Raw genomic sequence first — 20,603 nt, forward strand, 5'->3', positions numbered from 1 at the left:
AAGAAGTGACCTGGTGCGGTGTGGGGTTTTAGATCCATGAGTTTGCAGATAAATTACATGATAAAAATGTTTATTTTATGCTAAGTGATTGGAACTTCATATGATAGGCAATGAAAAGAAAGTTCTGTAAGCTTTAAATAGAGAAGTTATGGATAACTTTTATGCCTCTTGCTAGAAGTTTAAACGTTGATGTGAAAGAGTAGCGAAAGCAAGTTTTCACAACACGCCAAGGATATCAGATTGTAGGGTGAAGTCGAGGAAGCTGAAGGATTTAGTCAGGTGCCTCATCAAAGTTATAAACATGTTGAGAGTCTCGGCTTTTCATTTATTTATTTATTTATTTATCTAGTTACTTATTTAAACTGAGCGCCAGGTCTTCGTTGTAGCACGCGGGATCTTTAGTTGGGGCGTGCGGAATCTTTCAGTTGTGACATGCGGGCCCCTAGCTGCAGCATATGCAGGATCCAGTTCCCTGACCAGCGATCAAACCCCGGGCCCCCGGCATTGGGAGCGCAGAGCCTTAACCGTTGGACCGCCAGAGAAGTCCCAAGAGTGTAAACTTTATATTAAGAAGGGGATAATCTAGTTTTGAAATCATCTTGCTAAGGTGTTCAGATTTTAGCTAATTAAGGGTTTTAAGAGACATAACAGAGATGTGTATTTTACATTTTAGCCAATTTCAATTTTTCAGTTGTAAATTTTAGCCAATAAAGGATTTGAAGGGTAGTAAGAGACCTACTGAGATTTTATATTTCAAATTTTAGTCAATTTAAAATTTTAGCCACTAAAGGGTTTTAAGGGTTGTAGGTGACATACTGAGATTTTATGCTCTAAATTTTAAATGTTAGCCGATTTAAATTTTTATTTTAAAATTCAAATTTTAGCCAATTTAAATTTTTAAATTTTAGCCACTAAAGTGTTCTAAGGGTTTTAAGAGACATACTGAGATTTTTATTTCCAATAGATGAGTCTGCAGACGAATTACTGTGTCAAATTTTGTATTTCAATTAGAGACTTGGAATTTTATAATAATACACAGTTAACAGGACTTTTATGAAGAGGAAACGAGTTAATTTATGCAATGTGCTATATACGTATTCTCATAACGGAGATGACGGTGATGGTGACGATTTCACCTAAAAAAATGTAATCTCTGCCTTGAGGGAACGACATGATCAGAATTTTCTACTATTCTAAGGCCTTAAATTTTAGCCAGAGAAAGATTTCGGTGAGTTTATGTGTCAGGAATGTTTACGCTAACAGGTTTGGATTTAATATCGTAGACAGCAAATAAACAGCGAAAGGTTTTAATCAGAGGGACTGCAGGATCAAATTTAACTGTCATGCTAACAAGAATGTATTTAATTTTGAGAAACAGCAGATCAGAATTTCGTATCGTGTTGGAAAGTCTGGATTTTAGCCAATGAGGAGTTTTACACAAGGGAATGCATTTTTTTTCTAATAGATTGGCCCGGTGGCTGAAAAGAAAACTGGGAAGCAACAAAAAGTGTTAAATGCATAAAGAGCAGTAAGCGTAGAGCTAATTGATTGGAGAGCCAGAACTCCATCTGCTCTGCCCCAACACAGAAGGGTACAAATAACCCCAACCAAATTCAGCCTTGGCCCGCTAAAACCACCCATGATCAGATTTTCAAAAATCCATCCTAAGTCACTCAGATGTCAAAGTTATCTGATGCCCTCCGCACACCCCAACCCCTTACTGAACATCCCAGCTCTACTAGATATACCCTGATGCTGGCGGGGAAACCAACCAGCAACAGAGAAGGGGCATCTGCTAGAGCAAAGAGATTGCAGGGGCATACGAAGATTTTTGCGCAAGCGGAATGGAGGCCAAATATTTGACGTTCCTGAGCCCCCACAGACAGCGAGGGCGATCTCGGGAGAGTGCAGGTTTTAGGAGGGGTGGGCAAATGATTTGCAGGTCTCCTCGACAGCTCAGAGCTAGGGAGAATGCTGCATTGGAAGCTGGTGAAAGACAGGAAATCAGCAAAAACTCCGAGTCAGAATCAAGTCACAAATGCACAAGTCTCTGGCACACAGTAGGTGTTTTATAAACACTTCTGGAGAAAAAAGAAAAGCCAGAATCCAGATCACTACTTCCGCCTGCCCCCGAGTTTGCTTCGAACCTGGGAGAGGAAAGAAGAGCTATTCTGGGCGTCTGAGCCAACCGACGGGATAGCAGCCAAGTGCCCATGTTCTCCTCTTGCCCTGGACTTGTTAAACAGTAGGCATCTCTGCTGGAGATCCGCACCTCAGAAGCGAGCAGGCCCAGCCTGCCAGGGGCGGCTTTGGACGGCACTGAGATGTGACCTCTGTGACTCTCTGGTGACCAAGGAAGGGAAGGGAGGCTGACCAGGCCTGTGTGCCAGGGTTGAGATGAAGCAGTTAACGCACCCTGCCAGGTGCCTGCCTGCCACGGCGGCCACTCCGGGCCCATCAACTCCACAGAATTTATGGGCTGCGAATTTCTTACAGCCATGGGGGAGTAGTCAGGCCAGACAGGCAGAGTAAGCCTGGGAGAGCAGGCGGGAAGGTCAGGGGTTTGCAGATTTTTCTCTCCATGGGATGCCCCAAGTTGGACCCAGGGAGGCTTTCCCCAGCTTCTCTCTGCTCTGCCAGGTTGGGCATCTGATTTGTCCTGGAGACCCTGACCTCGCGAGACCCTAAACCACTGCCTTTCCTCGCACCCCCTCCCCACCCCCAGGTTCTGACCTCCGCCATCCCAGGCACTGACCGGACGCGTCACAACCTTACCCGTCTTCAGAGAACACTCCTTCCCATCCGACGAAATGATAGAACCCTCTGAAGACTCATTTGAGACGATGATGGAGCGTAAGAATCCATCATCAAAACAAATGGAGTCCTCCGAGGGCTCATCCAACACCACCGTGGAGACACCAGGCAGCAGAGTGGCGGCGGCGGCAGCGGCGGCAGGGCTGGCCAGTGGCCCGGCCCGGGAAATGGGAGAGCTGCCCATTGATCTCCTCCAAGACATGGAGGAGCCATCCAGTGGCCCACATAGGGAAATAAAGGATCCACCCAATGACCTACTCCAAGACCTGGAGGAGTCACGCGATGGTTCACATCTGGAAGTGGGGGGTCCCTTTGGTGGGGCACCTGGCAGAATGGAAGAGGCATCAGTCAACCCACGGGGAGCCCAGGAAGAGCAAGACGACTACACTGACCTGGCTGGGTGGAAAGAGGCGCGTCCCGAGGAGCCGGCGGCCAGCGTGACCGCGGAAATCACGGGCATGGTGGGGTCCATCATCTCTCTGTACTTCCGCGTGCAGGACCTCAGAGAGCAGCAGAGGGTGGCGGAGGAGATCCTGACGAAGGGGATCAGCGCCGGCCAGCTGCCGGTCCCAGGCAAGTTCTCGGGCGATCGCAGAGAGTACCACGAGTTCATCGTGCTCTGCCAGCTGGTCCTACAGAGCTGCCCCAGAAGGCTCTACAGCGACCGCCTGCGGGTGGGGTACGTCATCGGCCACCTCTCGGGCCTGGCCTTGGAGTGGGCCGAAGATCTGGTGCAGAGAGAAAGCCCCCTGATGGACGACTTCCCAGCCTTCCTGGAGGCCATGTCCGACACGTTCCAGTACCGTCAGGCCCTGCGGGTGGCGGAAGAGGCCATGTTCAGCCTCAGGCAGGGGGATCGCGCCGCCATCGAGTACATCAACGAGTTCCAGGGCCTGGTGCCCACCCTGGGCTGGCCAGACGACGTCCTGCAGGCCCACCTGTGCCAGGGGCTCAAGGAGGAGATCAGGCACTATCTGTTCCGCATCCCTCAGCCGGATTCGCTGGACAGTCTGATCCTGCTGGTCCTGCAGATAGAAGAGAAGCTGGCAGAGAGAAGGGCGATGCTCCGGCTGCCCCCGGAGGCCCGCCCGCGGAACCTGACCTGGATCGACTCGCCCGCTCCGGAGAGGTGGGTGGTGAGCAGCTGGCTGCCCTGCGAGGCCCGCCCCGCCATCGACCGCGACCACCTGTTCCTGCTGCTCACGGTGAGGGTGAACCCCTACCACAGCGTGGCGGTTCAGGCCCTGGTCGACTCGGGGGCGGGCGGCAACTTCATGGATGAGAGGTTCGCCCAAGAGCACTACGTCGAGCTCTACGAGAAGCCCTGCCCGCGGTCGGTCCCGTCCGTGGACGGCTCGCTGGTCGGCCACGAGCCCGTCTGGCTCTACACCGAACCCCTGGTGTGCATTCACCAGAGCCACCACGAGTCCCTGCAATTCGACATCATCCCGTCCCCCAACTTCTCCGTGATACTAGGCATCGACTGGCTCCGAGTCCACGCCCCGGAGGTCGACTGGGTCAAAGGCCGCTGCACCTTCCACTCTCCCTACTGCCTGAAGAACTGCTTCCGCCCGCCCCCACCATGCATCGCTCTGGAACGACACGCCATAAGCTTGCTGCCCGGACTGCCGCCCCTGTACTCCGACCTGGCCGACGTGTTTAACCCGAAGGAAGCAGATGAGGAGACTTCCGACCAGCCAAGCTCAGACGGATCCGATGATCTTTCTGAATCAGAGCCCTCTGAGCTTCAGCAGGCTGGAGACAGTGATCACAGCGAGACCTATTACGAGTGTCCCTCCACCGCGCCGTGGGAACCTGTGGGAGCCGGGATGCAAGAAAGGGCCAGGCGGGAGGAATACTGGGACCCGCAGGACATGCTGAGCAGCACACACGACTACGTACAGATGATTCCAGAACTGTTCGACCAGTTACACGGAGCCACGTGGTTCACAAAGCTGGAGCTGCGCGGCACCGTCGTGGAGGAAAGCATGAACGTACGCCAAACGGAAGACGTGTGGAAAGCAGCGTTCGGTTTGGAGCTTCAAGAGATGACGAGCTACTGGCCCTTCCCGATCTGCGCAGACCCTATCATCCCTCAGGGCGTGATTCACTTTATCCTAAAGGACATGCTCGGTTTCTTTGTCCTCTCGTACGGGCAGCACGTCCTGGTCTACTCAATGAGCCAGGAGGAGCACCTCCACCACGTCCGCCAGGTGCTGACCCGCTTCCGCTACCACCACGTCTACTGCTCCCTGGACAGGAGCCAGTTCCACCGACACACCGCCGAGTTCCTGGGGTTCGTCATGACCCCCAAAGGGGTGAAACTCAACAAGAGCATCGTGAGCACCGTAACAGGGCACCCCACCCCTGGCTCTAAGAAGTCCCTGCGGAACCTCATCGAATTCGCCTTCCCGTACCGGCACTTTGTGGAGCGCTTCGCCGTCATCACGGAGCCCCTGGTGCAGCAGCTACTGAGCGACCGGCCCTTCTACTGGGGGCACGAGGAACAGGAGGCCTTCGAGCGCCTGAAGTGGGCTTTCCGCGAGGCGCCCCTCCTCCACCACCCCAAGCCCCAGAACCCCTTCTACTTGGAAACGGGCGTCACCAAGACGGCCCTGCATGCCTCCCTGATCCAAGTCGACGAGCAAACCGGCCAGCGAGTCTGCTGCGCTTTCTATTCTCGAAACATCTCCCCGATCGAGGTGGAGGCCTCGCCGGCGGAGATGAAGACCCTTCCAGTACGGGCTGCCTTCGTGGCGTGGTGCCGCTACCTGGAGAACACCGAGGAGCCTATCATGATCCTTCTCAACACAGAGGATCTGGCCTCTCTGAATAATGACAGGCTCACCGTACTTCTCCCTGGGCATTGGGTCTTCTTCTTCTCCCACTTCCACTTTGACGTCATGGAGCGGCCAGAACAAAAGGGTGGCCGGCCCCCGCCGCCCACGCGGAAACGCCTCCGGAGAAGAGCCTTCCAGCAGCGCGCTGCCGCTCGGCCAAGGATGCTCTTCACTACGGGAGGGTCCCCCAGGGCTCAGTCCCCAGAATCGGGGGACGAAGAGGAGAATGAAGACGCCCTTCGTCAGGACGAGCCGCACGGGCAGCACCTCCGGCAGGAGCTCCTGGCTCTGATACCAGCAGACCAAATACTCAACAGCCTCCTTGCCCACCTCAGCATGGCCCAGATCAGGGCAGTCATCCTGCACTTCTTCCGAGGCCTCCTGTTCTGGAAGAACCTCCTGGCCGTGGCCGCCCTCCTCGTGCTGCTGAGGTTCAGGACGCGCCTCGCCCTGCCACCCGCACCCACCTCGGACACGGCCCGGCCGCCGCCGCGGCGCTCTCTGTGCCTGCTGCTGGACTCGTCCCTCATCGCCCCCGCCGTCGCCCAGCTGTTCACCCAGATGCCCCCGCTCACGGGCGCCAACGCCATCCCGGCCGAGGCACCGGCCGAGCTGTTCCTGGGCCCTGGCCAGCGGCGGCGCGACGCCCTGCTTGGCCTGCGACTCACGCCCGAGTTCTGGCAGACGCTGTGCGAGCTCTTCGCCGTCAGAGTCGCCCCCCGCGAGGGGACCCACCCCCACCCGCGCCCGGACCGCTACCTGGAGCTGCACGTCGTGGACGATGAGGATGTCGTCTTGCGAGAAGCCCTGCAAGACGACCTGCAACGTTACCGTCAGTGTGGCCTGCATGACGGCCTGCAAGACACCTCGCAGGACGAGCAGGAGAGCGACGTGCAGGACAGCCTGAGCCCCGGTGCCCCGGGCGCCCGCGGGCCCCGCCAGCACCTCCCCGGCGACACCGGCGTCCACCGCCTGCTCTGCATCCGCAGCGCCCGACGGGGGTCCGTCGCCATTAACCGGCAGCTGGTAGCCAGGGCCCTGACCCACTTCCTGACCGCCGTCTACGCCCAGTCTACATCCACCCTCGTCGGGGTGAGCCCCCCCGGGGAAGGAGCAACGCTGGAGGAGCTGCCCGGAGAAGAGCAGGACGCGGACCTCGACTGAAAACGCCTCCTCTCCTCCACCCCGCTGCCCCACAGACCCTCCCTCCAGCCTTCCCGTGCCTCAGCCGGCTTCGCTCGGACCCCGGCCCCCTTCCTGCCGCTCCTGACCCAAGGGGGAAACGCTTGAGAAGGGCGAACAATCGACTCATCGACCAGCAACAGTATCCGTGCCAACAGGCTACCCAGTGGACCGTCCAAACGTCAGAGACCCAGAGTCGGCTCAGGGCTACCCAACTCCGTCTTAATTCTCCAGGTCCCAGGCCTGCAACTGGGCGTGAGATCAATGAGGGGAGAGAGCAGCGATGAGCGGGAGATGACCCCGTGACCCAAGGCCGGGTGAGGAACCAGCACAGCAGACGCAGCTAAGCAAGCACGTGCCAGGGACGCCCCCCCGGGGCGACGAGTGGCCACCTCGGGCCACCCTGGGACACTGACCTCGGCTGCTCCACTGACATCGTCTACCTCCACCAGCGGTGCCCCCGCACCCCCGGGCCCGGCCCCGACCTCCCACGCCTCGTGGGGTGCTGGGGGGCCTCCCCCGCCCCACCTCCCTGCCAAGCTGCACCCGCCCCCCGTCCGGTCCAGCGCCCTCGACACCGACTGTCTGACCCTGAGCTCTGGCTCTCACCTGGACGGTCCTGCCACAGAGGGGCCCGCCGTGCCAGTACTCACCGGACTCGCAGCCTCAGGCGTCCCTGCGACCGTCCGGGACACTGACGGGGTGACCTCGCCCGGGGGGGCTCCCTCCCCCACCCCAACACTGACAGCACAGGGGCCTGAGGCCCGAGACAAGGGGAGGGGCTCCAAGAGAGACTGAGAGAGGCCCGAGACAGCCAAGCAGCGGAGAACGCTCCTACCAGGCCGCCGCTCTCCGCCACGCGGAGGAGACCCTCCCCGCCTGCGCGCCTCACCGCTTCCCACCCCCAAAATAGAGTAGAGTTAAAAGATGATCTGACTCTGTGGCTTGTTCTGAAGGTGGAGGGTGGGGACGGGCGGGGTGGAGGGCGGGCAGGTGGAGTGGGGGAGGGGCGGGGGTGGGGCTCCCCTGGACCACGCCCACCAGGCCCCTGGCACGCAGGCTGGGGGGGTAGGGGGCTGGGGGGGTAGGGGGTAGGGGGCTGGGGGGGTAGGGGGCCGGGGGGGGGGGGCGGGGGATGAGGGCAACACGGGGAGCTGCCTCTTCTGGAGGGTCCGGATCAGGGACCCCAGAAATCCAAGTCCCAATTCGTCCCACACTAGAAATGGGGGTGGGCGGGCTGTGCCCTGCCCCCCTAACTCGGAGGGTCTTTGAACCAAGGAACCTCGGCTTCAGCAATCCCCCACCACCACCCCTAGTGGAGAAGGCCAAGGTCCCACCGTCCTAAAAGTGGCAGAAAAGCTGTTCTGAGGGTGCACTGCCCTGGGAAGGCAGGGGGCGTCCCAGGGAGGGAGGACAGCGGTAACCGGGCAGTCAGGCACTCAGGGCTCACTCAGCCCACAGCCCAGCCCATGCTGACCGAGGGTCCCTCTGCCTGGCCTCAGGGCCCACCCAACCGGCAGCGGCCTTGGACCTCCCAGATCCGCCACCCCTCCACATGGGACCACTCCTTGCGGGGGACCTGGAACCTCCACTTGGGGAGGGGCTCCAACACAGATGTCCATGCACATGGGCCCTCACACACCATGGCATGGGCCTTAAGTCTGCCCTCTGGGGCACAGAATCTGCCCCTGACAGTGGCACCATGAGACCACCAAGCAGATCTCAGGTTCAAAGGTCAGGGGCTCTGCAGGGGCCTGACTCCCTACCCCCTCACAGGCCTGCCCCTCCCCACCCCTAAGGAAAGTCGTGTCCCTCACGGATCCCCCAGAGTTCCGTGTCCTCTCCGGCCCCACCCGGCGTTATGCCCGGTGCCCTCACTGGTCCCCAGGAGCGACCGACTGTCGCTCACCACCCACCCGTCTGTCTGAGGCATCTACCCCCGACGGCAGCACCGCGAGATCATGGTCAGGATCCCCAGGTTCAAAGCCGGGGGCTCGGCTACACCTCCGGGCTTCTCACCACCCCCCTGGCGCCCTGCTGACCGGCTGCACCCCCTCTCCCAGCCTCCTCTCCTCCGTCGCTCCGAGCCATCGGAGCTCCTGTCACAAAGGAAGTCACACTCGGAGTCCCTGCCCTCCACCGCCCCCCATGCGTGGACTTCTCAGGCAGCTTATTCAGGAGAAACTTGGGAAACCGAGGCCCAGAGAGGGCAGTTGACCTGATGCTGGCTGAGAAGGGGTCCAGAACAGAGCCGAGACTGGGGTCCTCCCCGGTGGCCTCCACCCTCTCACCCTGGGCCCCTCCATCCCCGCCACGCCCTGCACACCTGCAGTCACGGACCCAGGAACGACGCCCACAAACAGCCACCATCCCCGAGGCCCCAGGAGCCACGGGCACGCTACCCGTCTGTCTGTCCACCCCCTGGCAGCAACCCCAAGAAGCCATGGGCAAGCTGCGTGGGTCGAGGTCAGGGGCTCATCTCCAAGCACCCCAAGACCCCCTTAGCGGCCCTGACTCCAGCTTGCTGGGTGACCCTGCCTAGCAGCTGTCTGGTCTTCAGGGCTGTTCTCCTATCATCAAATGGGGGTGTGGTTAGAGGGGAGGGGAGCTTCAGGGGCAATGAGACACAATCTCCAAGGGCCTCTGATTCCTAAAATCCCCTCTGTTCCCAGATGACACTCCTGGGGGTTCCCGAATCCCTTGGCATGAGCTCCCCTGGAGCAGAGCCTTGGGGTTACGGTGGGGAGGCCACGCGCAGCACTGGCCCCTCGCCCAGCCCACCCACGGGGGGTCCTACAGGCTGAACCTCCAGGGCAAACCTGCCTGGTAGGGGCTGCCCTGGGCGATGGGGTGGATGATGACCCCTCCCATCCCTGCAGCCCAGGACCTGCCAGGAGAGCCCCTCTCTCCAGCCAGGCCTGTGCAGGTGGAGGGGCAACGGGACGACCTCTCGGCTAAGGTCGAACAGAATTCGCCACCAAACAACCAGCCCTGCAGCAGAGGGTCCAGACGCCCAGTAAGGTGCACACGCTCACCCACGGTGACACGCCTGCACTCACACACACGTAGAGCGTCCACGGTGACACGCCTGCACTCACACACACGTAGAGCGTCCACGGTGACACGCCTGCACTCACACACACGTAGAGCGTCCACGGTGACACGCCTGCACTCACACACACGGAGAGCGTCCACGGTGACACGCCTGCACTCACACACACGGAGAGCGTCCACGGTGACACGCCTGCACTCACACACACGGAGAGCGTCCACGGTGACACGCCTGCACTCACACACACGGAGAGCGTCCACGGTGACACGCCTGCACTCACACACACGGAGAGCGTCCACGGTGACACGCCTGCACTCACACACACGGAGAGCGTCCACGGTGACACGCCTGCACTCACACACACGGAGAGCGTCCACGGTGACACGCCTGCACTCACACACACGGAGAGCGTCCACGGTGACACGCCTGCACTCACACACACGGAGAGCGTCCACGGTGACACGCCTGCACTCACACACACGGAGAGCGTCCACGGTGACACGCCTGCACTCACACACACGGAGAGCGTCCACGGTGACACGCCTGCACTCACACACACGGAGAGCGTCCACGGTGACACGCCTGCACTCACACACACGGAGAGCGTCCACGGTGACACGCCTGCACTCACACACACGGAGAGCGTCCACGGTGACACGCCTGCACTCACACACACATAGAGCGTCCACGGTGACACGCCTGCACTCACACGAGCGGTGGGGCTGCCGGCACAATAGCGCTGGCGCAGCAGTCTGGACACGATGGACGGCGGGGTACTGGTCTAACTGGGTCCCCTGCCCCAGTCCAGCCAGAAGGGGCTTTATCCCCATTTACAGACAAGAGAGGCAGCTCCCAGGCCAAGGAGGACAAACTACTGACAGGGCAAAAAAACACTGGGTGATGGTGTCCCCACCTTCCTAGAAAAAGAGTTTAGAGAACACGATACAAACCTTTTTTCTCCTGAAAGCAAGAAAAAAGCCAGTACTGAATGAGATGCTGGGCTACGACATCATGCCACCACAACAGAGGTGGAAACTTAAGACAAAAGACAGGTGGCACAACTGCCTGTGCCCAGGTCGCCCCTCCCTCCCCAAGACCACCGCCACCCGGTGAGCTCTGACTGCATCCAGGGACACAGGGCAGCCCCGGATTCCAACCAGGTGAGGCTGCCAGCCTCTCTGCCACCCCCCTGCCCTTCCCAGCCCCCCCAGCCCCCCCAGCCCACCCATGGCCAAGAGCTCCAGCCTCCAGGCCTGGTACACGTGGGCCTGTTTCTGGAAACATGTAGCAATACACAGTCCCCGGCAGCTGGTGGCTACTCACCACTCGGGTCCTGACATGCCCAGCCCTCCTGCAGGCAGCCGCACGTCCAGCCTCTGTCAGGCCCCCCGACACAGGGGCTTGAAATCCCCTCCCTGCCCACCAGGGCGGTGCCCGCCTGCGCCCAAAGTGAGCAAGAAGCCAGCATCACACAGAGCCCATCCCCACAGCCCGGCCCCCACTCCACCCAGCCACCAAGCAGCACATGCTGTCCACTCCTCAGAGCTCTGGTTTCTATCCAAGGTCCTGAGCGGGAGGAGGCCTTTCCTTGGCCAACATCGAGGCCTCTCGCGATGGGACCTCGATCCTCCCTGTGCCAGCGCCACAGCTCGCTCCAACACACTGCACCTGACAGAGGCAACCATGACACTCCCACCACCACCTGAAGGCCCCGCCTTTGCTCAGGCGGTGCCCTGGCCAGGAGGGCCTTCCTGACCTCAACAAGGACGTCCTGAAGCTGCCAGGTGGGGGAACGTGCAAAGCCGGGCGGAGGCGGGGAGGATGGCGGAAGGCCCTCCTGTCCTGGCTGGGGGCCTTGGCTGCCTCGTGGGCAAATGACTCTAGTCGCACAGGGGCTTGGTGTGGTCTCCTCCCGCCATGCGTGGGACCTGAGTTAGCGGGACAGCCAAGGTCAGCGGCCAGGGCCCAGGGGGACATGAGTCTAGCGCCCTTGGGCACCAAGCTCGGACAAGGAGAAGGGGGCACCTGCTGACAGCTTCCAGCCGAGAGACACGGAACCCAGGGTTAGGAATAGCTGGGGAGCCAGGGATGTCTCCAGACGGGCTTTAAGGAGAGAGTAGGAAGCAGCCGCCTGTGAGGGGCCTCAGCCTCCTGGTCATGAAAGAGTCCTGGGCAGAGGCTAAGGCCCCTCGAGGAGACCCTCCTCCAGGGGCAGTAAGAAGGGGCAGGCCTAGGAAAAAAGGGCACTGTCTCTCCGACGTCCACCTGTCTGTCCTAGGAGCTGGGTCCTCTCACAGGGCTCCCTACAGGAGCACAGCCGCTGCCCCATCAGTGGGAGAAGCCCCAGGGCAGGCCCTGTCTCCACCTCTGGCCTGGGCCCACCCCTGGGGAGTGTCCCACCGGGGGCATAACCTTCCCCTCCAAGGAGGGGATCTCAGAGATGGCCCAGCCATAGGCCCTCCCCTCCAGGAACTCGAGGACTGCAGACCAGAAAGAAGACCACGCCAGGAAGAGGCTGGCGGGGCAGCAACGAGCTTGAGGACACACCCCCGTGCAGCCAGGGGCTCAGGGATGGCTGGGGAATGGACTCCACGAAATACATGAACGAGTGAGGGACTTAGCATGACACATGGGGGAGGGGCTCGTTGTGCGGGCTCCGTGTCACACACGAGTGGGTGAGGAACTCAATCTGACACATGAAAGAAGGGGCTCAGGGGGACACATGAGAGGGGGAGGGGCTCAGGGGGACACACGTATGTTGCAGGCTCTCAGTGTAACGTACAGGCAGGGGAGGGACTGGTGTGACACATGAGCGAGGGAGTTTCGTGTGACACACAGATGGAACAGAGCTCTCCTGGCACGGGAGTGGAGAAGGGGCCTAGGTGACTCATACGTAGCAGGAAAGGCTCAGTGTCCAGTGTCATACCTGAGGCAGGAAAGGACTCGGTGTCACACATGAGCAGCAAATGGTCCGTGTGACTCAATAATAGGGGAAGGACTCAGTGTGACAATGAGTGGGGAGATTCAGTGTGACGTGTGGAGGAGGGGCTCCATGTGACAAATGGGCAGGGGAGGGGCTCAGTGTACACATGAAAGGGTTGCGGGACACAAAGCGACACAGTGACTGGAGGAGCGATGTGACACAAGCGCATTAAGGGTCTAGATGTGACACCTGAGTGGAGGAGGGGCTCTGTGTGACACCTGAGGGCAGGAGGGGCTCTGTGTGAAACATGAGTGGAGGAGGCGTTCTGTGTGACACCTGAGTGGAGGAGGGGGTCTGTGTGACACATGCGTGCAGGAGGGGGGCTAAGGGACACCTGAGTGGAGGAGGGGGTCTGTGTGACACATGAGTGGAGGACGGGGTCTGTGTGACACTGTTTGGAGGAGGGGTTCTATGTGACACTTGAGAACAGGAGGGGCTCTGTGTGACACATTAGTGAAAGAGGGGCTCTGTGTGACACACGAGTGGAGGAGGCGCTCTGTGTGACACATGAGTGCAGGAGTGGGTCAGTGTGACACATAACTGCATGAGGGGGTCTGTGTGACACCTGAGTGGAGGAGGGGGTCTGTGTGACACATGAGTGGAGAAAGGGATCTGTGTGACTCTTGAATGCAGGAGGGGGTCTGTGTGACACATGAGTGGAGGACGGGGTCTGTGTGACACCTGAGTGGAGGAGGGGGTCTCTGTGACGCATGACTGCAGGAGGGGGTCTGTGTGACACATGAGTGGACTAGTGGGTCTGTGTGATACCGGAGTGCAGGACAGGGTCTGTGTGACACCTGAGTAGAGGACTGGGTCCGTGTGACACTTGAATGGAGAAGGGGGTCTTTGTGACACATGAGTGGAGGAGGAGGTCTCTGTGACACCTGAGTGGAGGACAGGGTCTTGGTGACACCTGAGAGGAAGTGGGGTTCTGTGTGACACCTGAGTGGAGGAAGGGTTCTGGGTGACACCTTAGTGGAGGAGGGGGTCTGTGTGACACCTGTGTGGAGGAGGGGTTCTGGATGAAACCTGAGTGTAGGAGGGTGTCTGCATGACACCTGAGGTGAGGAGGGGGAATGTGTGAAACCTGAGTGGAGGAGGGGCTCTGTGTGACACGTGAGTGGAGGAGGGGCTCTGTGTGACACATGAGTGCAGGACGGGTTTTGTGTGACACATGAGTACAGAAGTGGGTCAGTGTGACACATAACTGCATGAGGGGGTCTGTGTGACACCTGAGTGGAGGAGGGGGTCTGTGTGACACATGAGTGGAGAAAGGGATCTGTGTGACTCTTGAATGCAGGAGGGGGTCTGTGTGACACATGAGTGGAGGACGGGGTCTGTGTGACACCTGAGTGGAGGAGGGGGTCTCTGTGACGCATGACTGCAGGAGGGGCTCTGTGTGACACAGGAGTGGACTAGTGGGTCTGTGTGACACATTAGTGCAGGACAGGGTCTGTGTGACACCTGAGTGGAGGAGGGGTCCGTGTGACACCTGAGTGGAGGAGAGAGTCTTTGTGACACATGAGTGCAGGAGTGGGTTTGTGTGACACCCGAGTGAAAGACGCGGTCTCTGTGACACATGAGGCAAGAGGGGGTCTGTGTGACACAAGAGTGGAGGAGGGGTTCTGTGTGACACCTGAGTGGAGGAGGGGCTCTGTGTGACACCTAAGTGACGGAGGAGGTCTGAGTGACACATGAGAGTAGGAGGGGGTCTGTGTGACACCTGAGTGGATGAGGGGGTCTATGTGACACCTGAGTGGTGGAGGGGGTCTCTGTGATACATGAGTGCAGGAGGGCTTTTTTGTGACACATGAGTGGAGGAGGGGGTCTGTGTGACACCTGAGTGTAGGAGAATGTCTGTGGGACACATGAGTGCAGGAGGGAATCTGTGTGACACATGAGTGGAGGAGAGGGTCTGTGTCACATATGAGAGGAAGAGGGCGTCTTTGGGACACATGAGTGGAGGAGGGGGGTCTGTGTGAAACCTGAGGGGAGGAGGGGTTCTGTGTGACACATCAGTGGAGGAGGAGGTCTCTGTGACACCTGAGTGGAGGAGGGGGTCTGTGTCACACATGAGTGCAAGAGGGGGTCTGTTTGACACCTGAGTGGACATGGGGTCTGTGTGACAAATGAGTGGAGGAGGGGTTGCTTTGTGACACCTGAGTGGAGGACAGGGTCTCGGTGACACCTGAGAGGAAGTGGGGTTCTGTGTGACACCGGAGTGGAGGAGTGGGTTCTGTGTGACACCTGAATGGAGGAGGGGTTCTCGGTGACACCTGAGAGGAGGAGGAGGTCTGTGTGACAACTGAGTGGAGGAAGGGTTCTGGGTGACACCTTAGTGGAGGAGGGGGTCTGTGTGACACCTGAGAGGAAGTGGGGCTCTGTGTGACACGTGAGTGGAGGAGGGGCTCTGTGTGACACATGAGTACAGAAGTGGGTCAGTGTGACACATGACTGCATGAGGAGGTCTGTGTGACACCTGAGTGGAAGAGGGGTTCTGTGTGACACATGAGTGCAGGAGGGGGTCTGTGTGACACCTGAGTGAGGAGTGGTCTGTGTGACACCTGAGTGGAGGATGGGGTCTGTGTGACACATGAGTGGAGGACGGCGTCTGCTGGACACCTAAGTGGAGGAGGGGGTCTTTATCACACCTGAGAGGAAGTGAGAGTCTGTGTGACACCTGAGTAGAGGAGGGGGTCTGTGTGACACATGTGTGGAGGAGGGGGTCTGTGTGACACATGAGTGGAGGAGGGGCTCTGTGTCACATATGAGTGGAGGAGAGGGTCTGTGTGACACGTGAGTGGAGGACGGGGTCTGTATGACACCTGAGTCGATGAGGGTGTGTGTGTGACACTTTAGAGGGGGAGGGTGTCTGTGTGACACCTGAGAGGAGAAGGGGGTCTGCGTGACACCTGCGTGGATGAGTGAGTCTGTGTGACACCTGATAGGAAGTGGGCATCTGTGTGACACCTAAGAGGAGGAGGGCGTCTGCGTGACACCTGAGAGGAAGTGGGGGTCTGTGTGACACATGAGTGGAGGAGGGGGTCTGTATGACACCCCACTGGAGAGGGGGTTCTTAGTGACACCTGAGTGGAGGAGGGCGTCTCTGTGACACCTGATAGGAAGTGGCGGTCTGTGTGACACATGAGTGGAGGAGGGGGTCTTTCTGACACCTGAGTGGAGGAGGGGGTGTGGGTGACACCTGAGTGGAGGAGGGGGTCTGTGTGACAGCTGAGAGGACGTGGGGGTCTGAGTGACACATGAGTGGAGGAGGGGGTCTGTGTGACAGCTGAGAGGACATGGGGGTCTGTGTGACACCTTAGTGGAGCAGGGGGTCTGCATGACACCTGATAGGAAGTGGCGGTCTGTGTGACACATGAGTGGAGGAGGGGGTCTTTCTGACACCTGAGTGGAGGAGGGGGTGTGGGTGACACCTGAGTGGAGGAGGGGTTCTGCGTGACACATAAGAGGAGGAGGGGTTCTTTGTGATACCTACATGGAGGAGGGGGTTCTGTGTGACACCTGAGTGAAGGACGGGGTCTGCATGACACCTGAGTTGAGGAGGGGGAATGTGTGAAACCTGAGGGGAGAAGGGTGTTCTGTGTGACAAATGAGTGGAGGAGTGGGTCTGTGTGACACCTGATAAAAGGAGGGGGTCTACGTGACACCTGAGAGGAGGAGGGGATATGGGTGACACCTGAGAGGAGGAGGGGTTCTGCATGACAGCTGAGTGGAAGAGGGGCTCTGTGTGACACGTGAGTGGAGGAGGGGCTCTGTGTGACACATGAGTGCAGGACGGGTTTTGTGTGACACATGAGTACAGAAGTGGGTCAGTGTGACACATGACTGCATGAGGAGGTCTGTGTGACACCTGAGTGGAAGAGGGGTTCTGTGTGACACATGAGTGCAGGAGGGGGTCTGTGTGACACCTGAGTGAGGAGTGGTCTGTGTGACACCTGAGTGGAGGATGGGGTCTTTGCAACACCTGAGTGGCGGAGGTGGTCTGCGTCACACCTGAGAAGAAGTTGGGGTCTGTGTGACACCTGAGACAAGGAGAGGGTCTGCGTGAGACCTGAGAGGAAGTGGGGGTCTGCGTGACACCTGAGAGTAGTAGGGGATCTGTGCGACACATGAGTGGAGGAGTGGGTCTGTGTGACACCTGAGTGGAAGAGGGGGTCTGTGTGACACACGAGTGTAGGTGGTGGTGTGTGTGGCATATGAGTGGAGGACGGCGTCTGTTGGACACCTGAGTGGAGGAGGGGGTCTGTGTCACACCTGAGAGGAAGTTGGGGTCTGCGTGACACGTGAGAGTAGTAGGGGGTCTGTGTGACACCTGAGTGGAAGACGGGGTCTGCGTGACACCTGAGAGGAGGAGGGGGTTCTGTGTTACACATGAGTGGAGGAGGGGGTCTGTGTGACACCTGAGTGGATGAGGGGGTCTGTGTGACACCTGAGTGGAGGAGGGGGTCTGCGTGACACCTGAGAGGAAGTGGGGGTCTGTGTGACACCTAGAGTAGTAGGGGGTCTGTGTGACACCTGAGTGGAGTACGGGATCTGCATGACACCTGAGAGGAGGACGGGGTCTGCGTGAAACCTGAGCGGAGGATGGGGTCTGCGTGTTACATGAGTGGGGGAGGGGGTCTGTGTGACACCTGAGTGGAGGAGCGGGTCTGTGTGACATATCAGTGGAGGAGAGGGTCTGCGTGACACCTGATTGGAGGATGGGGTCTACGTGACACGTGAGTGGAGGAGGGGGTCTGTGTGACACATGAGTGGAGAAGGGGTTCTCTGTGACACATGAGTGCAGAAGGGGGTCTGTGTCACTGAGTTCAGGAGGGGGTCTGTGTGACGTCTGAGTGGAGGAGGGGGTCTGTGTGACATGAGTGCAGGAGGGGTCTGTGTGACGTCTGAGTGGAGGAGGGGGTCTGTGTGACACGTCAGTGGAGGAGGGGGTCTGTGTGACACATGAGTGCACGAGGGGGTCTGTGTTACACATAAGTGCAGGAGGGAATCTGTGTAACACCTGAGGGAAGGAGGGGGTCTGTGTGACACATGAGTGCAGGAGGGTGTCTCCGTGACACCTGAGTGGAGGAATGGTCTGTGTGACACCTGAGTGCAGGAGCGGATGTGTGTGAGAAATGAGTGCAGAAGGGTGTATGTGTGACAAATGAGTGCAGGAGGGTGTGTGTGTGACACATGAGAGCAGGAGCGGGTCTGTGTGAGACCTGAGTAAGGGAGGGAATCTGTGTGACAAATGAGGGCAGGAAGGTGTCTGTGTGATACATGAGTGCAGGAGGGGGTCTATGTGACACCTGAGTGGAGAAGGGTGTCTGTGTGACACATGAGTGGAGGAGTGGGTCTCTGTGACACGAGTGTAGAAAGGGGTCTGTGTCATACCTGCCTGGAGAACGGGGTCTGTTTGAAACCTGAGTGGAGGTGGGGGTCTGTGTTACACCTGAGTGGAGGAGGGGGTCTGTAAGACACCTGAGTGTAGGAGGGGGATGTGTGACACCTGAGTGGAGGAGGGTGTCTGTAAGACACCTGAGTGTAGGAAGGGGTCTGTGTGACACCTGAGTGCAGGAGGGGGTCTATGTGACACCTGAGTGGAGAAGGGTGTCTGTGTGACATCTCAGTGGAGGAGTGGGTCTCGTGACACCTGAGTGGAGGAGAGGGTCTGTGTGACACCTGAGTGCAGGAGGGAGTCTGTGTAACACCTGAGGGAAGGAGGGGGTCTGTTTGACACCTGAATGCAGCAGGGTGTCTGAGTGGCACCTGAGTGCAGAAGGTGGTCTGTGTACATATGAGTGGAGAAGGCGGTCTGTGTACACGAGAGTGAAGGAGCGGGTCTGTGTGGCACCTGACAGGAGGAGGGGGTTCTGTGACACATGTGTGGAGTAGGGGGACTGTGTGACACATGAGGGTAGGAAGCGGTCTGTGTGACACCAGAGTGTAGGAGGGCCTCTGTGTGACACCTGAGTGGAGAAGGGGGTCTGTGTAACACCTGAGTGCAGGAGGGGGTCTCTGTGACACCTGAGTGGAGGAGGGTGTCTGTGTGACACATGAGTGGAGGAGTGGGTCTCTGTGACACGAGTGTAGAAAGGGGTCTGTGTCATACCTGCCTGGAGGACGGGGTCTGTTTGAAACCTGAGTGGAGGACGGGGTCTGTGTGACACATGACTGCAAGTGGGGGGGGGGTGTGACACGTGAATGGAGGAGTGTTTTTGTGTGACCCCTGAGTGGTGGAGGGGTGTGTATGACACATGATTGTAGGAGGGGGTCTGTGTGACACCTGAGTGTAGGAGCAGGTCAGTGTGACACCTGAGCGGAGGAGGGGGTCTGTGTGACACCGGAGGGCAGGAAGGTGTCTGTGTGACACCTGAGTGGAGGAGGGGGTCTCTGTGACCCCTGAGTGAAGGAAGGGTTCTGTGTGACACCTGAGTGCAGGAGTGGGTCTGTGTGGCACATGAGTGCAAGTGGGGGTGTGTGTGAAACATGAGTGGAGGAGTGTTTTTGTGTGACTCGTGAGTGGAGAAGGGGTCTGTGTGACACCTGAGTGGAGGGGGTCTGTGTGACACCTGAGTGGAGGAGGGGATGTGTGTGACACCTGAGTGGGGACAGGCATAGCTGTTGCATGAACCTAGCAGTTCTTTTCAGCCTCCAACTGCCATGAAGTGCAGCCCCACCCTGCGAGATGATGGACGTTCTCAGGTCAAAGCGGAAACCCATGGGACCACCTCATACCTACAGACTCCCAGGCAGTATGCACACGCCACACTAATTCTCATTCAGATTCAGAGTCTAACAGGCAATTTAAGGATCGTCAACGTTACAGAAGTTCCTTCTCCGAGGGGAGAACTCCAAATAACCAAACCTACAACATGGGGTGACTGACACCCAAGGTCCCCTAAAACCGAGTCCACTCCAGGACCCGCAGAGGACCCTGAAGACATCCGCCATCACTCCCCACAAGCCGGTGCCCCTCCCCCAGCACATCCACAGGGTCCTGGTGGACACTAGAGGGTCCCAGTTTCTGACTCTCCAAGACCTGGAAAATGCCCAGATGGATATCTGACAACCACCACCTGGCCAAGCAAAGACATTCAAGTCAATAGACCAAACCATCCTTGACCACCATGATGTGAGAGAACAGAAGTGCATCGTAACAGACCAAACTACAAGGACACAGCTCAGAATTTTACAATGAAATAAATTTCGCTTTACAAGAAATTCACTGCCTTGTCCACCACTGTCTGGTTTTACCCTAACCCTAACCCTCCATCACAGACTTGGCTGCCCCTCCCTGACCCCCTGTGACCCCCCGTCCTCCAATGTGGTCTAACTCTGCCTTGAAACCACTCCAAGACTGAGAAGTCCACATCTTCCCCACCACCCACCTCCTTTCTCTTAGGTAATCAATTCATTCGTTCATTCATTCGTTCTTTCATTCATTTCAACTTTGGTGGAAAGAGCACAAAATTTAGTCCTTAACCCTCCCTCCAAGTCCTGACATGTGACACTCAGGGACCCAGTCTGAGCATCAGTTTACCATCTAAAAAGTGGAAATATGTGACCAACATCAAAGGATCTGGGCAGGACTGGGCGATCCCCAACAAAGGGGACAGCAAGGAGGCTGAGTCAGAGAACAGGGTGCGCAGTGCAAGGAGCCCAGGCTGCCAGAGGGGCTGGACTTGGGCCAGGGGCCTGGGAGCAAGGACCCTGCAGGCAGGCTGGG

At 58.4% G+C, this 20,603-nt stretch overlaps 1 protein-coding gene across 1 annotated transcript; it reads left to right on the plus strand.

Annotated features, from left to right (window-relative positions):
• Nucleotides 1–2,810: 2,810 nt before the first annotated feature.
• Nucleotides 2,811–6,818, plus strand: RTL1 (retrotransposon Gag like 1). Its single transcript, XM_004312223.3, has one exon. The coding sequence runs from the start codon at nt 2,811–2,813 to the stop codon at nt 6,816–6,818; it is 4,008 nt and encodes a 1,335-aa protein (XP_004312271.3).
• Nucleotides 6,819–20,603: the final 13,785 nt, after the last annotated feature.

Source organism: Tursiops truncatus, chromosome 2 (genome assembly GCF_011762595.2).
Source record: "Tursiops truncatus isolate mTurTru1 chromosome 2, mTurTru1.mat.Y, whole genome shotgun sequence".
NCBI classification, from domain to species: Eukaryota; Metazoa; Chordata; class Mammalia; order Artiodactyla; family Delphinidae; genus Tursiops; species Tursiops truncatus.